This window comes from Sinocyclocheilus anshuiensis, unplaced genomic scaffold, assembly GCF_001515605.1.
Source record: "Sinocyclocheilus anshuiensis isolate Anshui unplaced genomic scaffold, SAMN03320099.WGS_v1.1 scaffold617, whole genome shotgun sequence".
NCBI lineage: Eukaryota > Metazoa > Chordata > Actinopteri > Cypriniformes > Cyprinidae > Sinocyclocheilus > Sinocyclocheilus anshuiensis.
Genome location: NW_015539890.1, coordinates 616,398 through 619,920, shown reverse-complemented (window position 1 = coordinate 619,920; position 3,523 = coordinate 616,398). Strand labels below are relative to the sequence as shown.

The 3,523-nt window shown below is 35.7% G+C and overlaps 1 protein-coding gene across 1 annotated transcript in view; it reads right to left on the bottom strand.

Annotated features, from left to right (window-relative positions):
* Positions 1-528: 528 nt before the first annotated feature.
* Positions 529-3,523, bottom strand: part of ppp2r5a (protein phosphatase 2, regulatory subunit B', alpha isoform) — a 26,401-nt gene continuing 23,406 nt past the window's right edge. The window contains exons 11-13 of the mRNA XM_016482461.1: positions 2,448-2,575; positions 2,131-2,232; positions 529-2,055 (exon numbers count right to left, since the gene is read on the bottom strand). Coding sequence (XP_016337947.1) covers positions 1,845-2,055; positions 2,131-2,232; positions 2,448-2,575 — 441 coding nt within the window. The 3' untranslated portion in view covers positions 529-1,844. The remainder of the gene's footprint in view (positions 2,056-2,130; positions 2,233-2,447; positions 2,576-3,523) is intronic.

The window sequence follows — 3,523 nt, the reverse complement described above, 5'->3', positions numbered from 1 at the left end:
TTGTCTCCAACAGTTAAAATTATCGGATGCTAACATTGTCTTCTATGATGTGCAACACAAAAACATCTCTGCTAAAATCTCAGAAAAAGTAGTCTGGGGTTTCATGACCCTTTAAGGCAAGTCATGTAACTCGGCGGCCATCTTTGAAACGCCTCTCAGGCATGCAAGTGCAGCTCCTATCTCTTTGAATGGGGAAACATCAAATTCTCCAAAACGATTCGCCAAGCTTACGAATAAATTTCATATTTGAGATCACCAATGAAATCTGACAACTGTATCATAAATGTTGTTTATTTTGCTCAAATAGTGTTTAAAAAGCTTATTTTTTCAGGCTAAACCAGCCAGTGCGCATGCGCAGTCCTAAGCGCACGTCTCGGAATGCTGTTTCTATAGCAACCGGGACTTCTAACGCCAGCTGCAGTGATGCACTGACTTTACCGATTAGCTATTTTGCTTAGAAGGTGACGTCACGGACACTACGTCCATGTTTTTATACAGTCTATGACTTTTCCCCATTCAAAACTATAAGAGTGACACGTCTTGGGTCTTTGCTGTTATCCTACGCATACAGAACACTAATATGACATGGGGAAAAAATAAACATCAGCCTGGCATTTTAATGCAGGATAGCACATAACAACAAGGTTATTTTACACATTCTCACAGGAAATCTCATGAAAACATAACTGCATAGCGATGAGACCATTTTTGGTTGAAGCAAAACAATAGAATGTTGAATGGAATGTCAGTGAGTCTCATTTATAATATCGGTTATTTAAACATATTACAATTTTTTTCTATTTTTGAGAAAATAAACAACAACAAAAACCCTTTGTCACCATTCTATAACATGTGGGAGCATTAGTTATCCCTGAGTTAAGTTACGTCTAAGAATGATCTATTTGATTTAATCCCAAACCTGCGAAATGCATAGTGGATCCAAATTATACAGAAAGCAATGCATTTTTAATAAAATATAATATTTAAAGATGTTGCATTTATAATGCAAGGCTGGTATTATGAGAAAAAAAAAAAACGTTTTCATCTTGGACAGGGCTTTCTGACCAGGTTCACTACATTTGTGCTTCACTTTTTGCATTTCTAAGGCTAATTTCTGGCACTTCCATGGAATATAACTTACGTATCATGTGAACTATAGGCATCAAATGTTAATATTCAGCTTAGGTCACATTTATGTCAAAATACATTTCAAACTCATGGTAGTGTTTGCTTTTTTTAAACAGACATTTCATTTTTAAAGCTTGCTCATGTGTCTTAATATAACCCTCACCGCCAAAAATATTTATTTTGTCAGTATTTTTGTCGTGTTTTCTAGTAAAAACTAGAAGCCAAATTGAATAAGAATAATTAAAAATAAATCCTTTCAAGATATATTCCCTCATAATATAACAAAAGTACTATTTTAAAACTATTATTATTTTATAATTCTATTGTACATGTAGACAATTTCAGTTCCAGACAATTTCAGACAAAAATACTGATTATAACTGCAGTCACATTAGTGAAATTCCAGAGAAATTCTATTGGAATTTCTGAATTTCACTAGTGAAAATTCACTGAAGAGCAAATGTGATCGCACTTCCATAACTTACTATAACCACACTTTACATCCAAAATAGATTTACATACAGAAAATATATTATCCTTTAGCAGGAGAAAATAGCATTTTGATTTAGTTTTACATAGATTTTTGGGGAAAAAAATCTAATAAAATCTTCCTTAAAAAAATGATTATTGCTGAAGGTCCATATCCTTACTGCTCTCTACATTGGTTTACATCTGTAAACCCGCAAAACACTGAGGAAAGAAGAAAGAGGGCAGTGTCATTTGGCCCAGGTGTTGCTCTCAATTCTGTCAGTAATGGCTGCTGCTGGGTTTTCATCCTTATCGTGAAGGTTGTTGTTGTTGTTATTGTTGTTGCTGTACGTGAACTGGATCTCATGCCTGTTATTCTGGATGGCTGATGTCTCCTGAAGTCCGAGTTCATCCAGCTTCCTCCACAGTTCCTCACGTTCCTGCTCTTTCTTCTTCTCTCTGAAGACAGAAGTGATGGCAATCATGAGCGGTGTCATTTTGAACTAAATGAGAAGAGTAAAGACGTGATCTTACCGCTGTCTGTCACATTTGTATGAAGCCGTCAGTTCATCAAACAGTTTGCTGTTCATCTCCATCAGTGTTTTTAATACATTGTACACCAGGGCCACGATCGTCCTGAGACAATTAAAAGAGGCTTACTGCATGTCATTTCTTTAATGGGTTTAATTATTTGTTTCAAAACTGCATTTAAAGAGCAACTAGTACATTCGTTAAAATTTCTATTTTTCTGTTTGACAGAAAAAGTCAGTCAGTATGGGTTTGGAATGAAGGTAATGAATGATTCCTTTAATAAAATGTGGCAATGATCAAATGAAAAATCCACAACATACGGGTTCCAGTGTTCTTCGGAGATCCGGTACAAGTTTCCAAACATGATGGGAAGGATTTTGGCATTATTCTCCTCTATTAAACTCAAAATGTATTCATTGTTCCAGTAGTACAGTGCTCGTTCTGCTACCTGCAAATATCAGAGATAATGAAACGTACACTACCGTTTAAAAGTTTGGCATCAGCTTAGGAAATTAACACTTTTATTCAGCAAAGACACATTTAAAGTGCCCCTATTATGGGTAATGAAAGGTTCATATTTCGGTTTTGGGAGTCCCCAACAACAGGTTGACATGCATGCAATGTCAAAAAACACTTTCATTGTCTTATAATATGCATTTATTTTTACCTTACTTGCTCAACGACTCCCAAACGATTCGCTCAACGCTTCCATTTTTCCAAACCCCTCCTTTGCGTGACGCTAATCTGCGGTGATTGATCCAATTGGTCTGATTTTCATTTCATCTTGGCTGTAATGCCTGATAAAGCAGCATTTGTGAGCGCAGTGCTGCTTTGTGTACAGCGTTACCGGGGAAACCGCTCCAAAAGCGGCATCTAGTGGCAAAGAATGAATTAGCATCGTCTGCGATAATATGGTAAGTGTTGTTGTAATGATGTGCGATCTGACATTATCAAGTAGGCTATATCACCAAATCACACAGAGTGCACGCACGTTGATTTATTAGTCTATTAAAACTCAAAATTCCAGGCATTCTAAATTGTAGAGAGCAAAAATGCTTCTGAATGCTATTTATATTTATATAATTTAATATAGTTAAGTTAATCTATATCACACAAAGAGCACCGTTTTTCTGCAGATATCAGCATGACAACTAATTTAATAATCATTTTATGCAAGTTCAGTAAAGCAATAAGTGACTTACATTTTAGACATAATATTGCTTGTTTTTGCTCAATTTTGCCAACGAAAATAATTCCAAACAAAGATCACACAGCACTGTTTTGCGTCTCTGAGCAATGGACAGTGTTTACTTATTGAATGAATCGGCTTTTTGAACGAAGCGGTTGAATAAATTATTCAGTGATTCACTCATTAACACAGTCAAACACTCTGTTC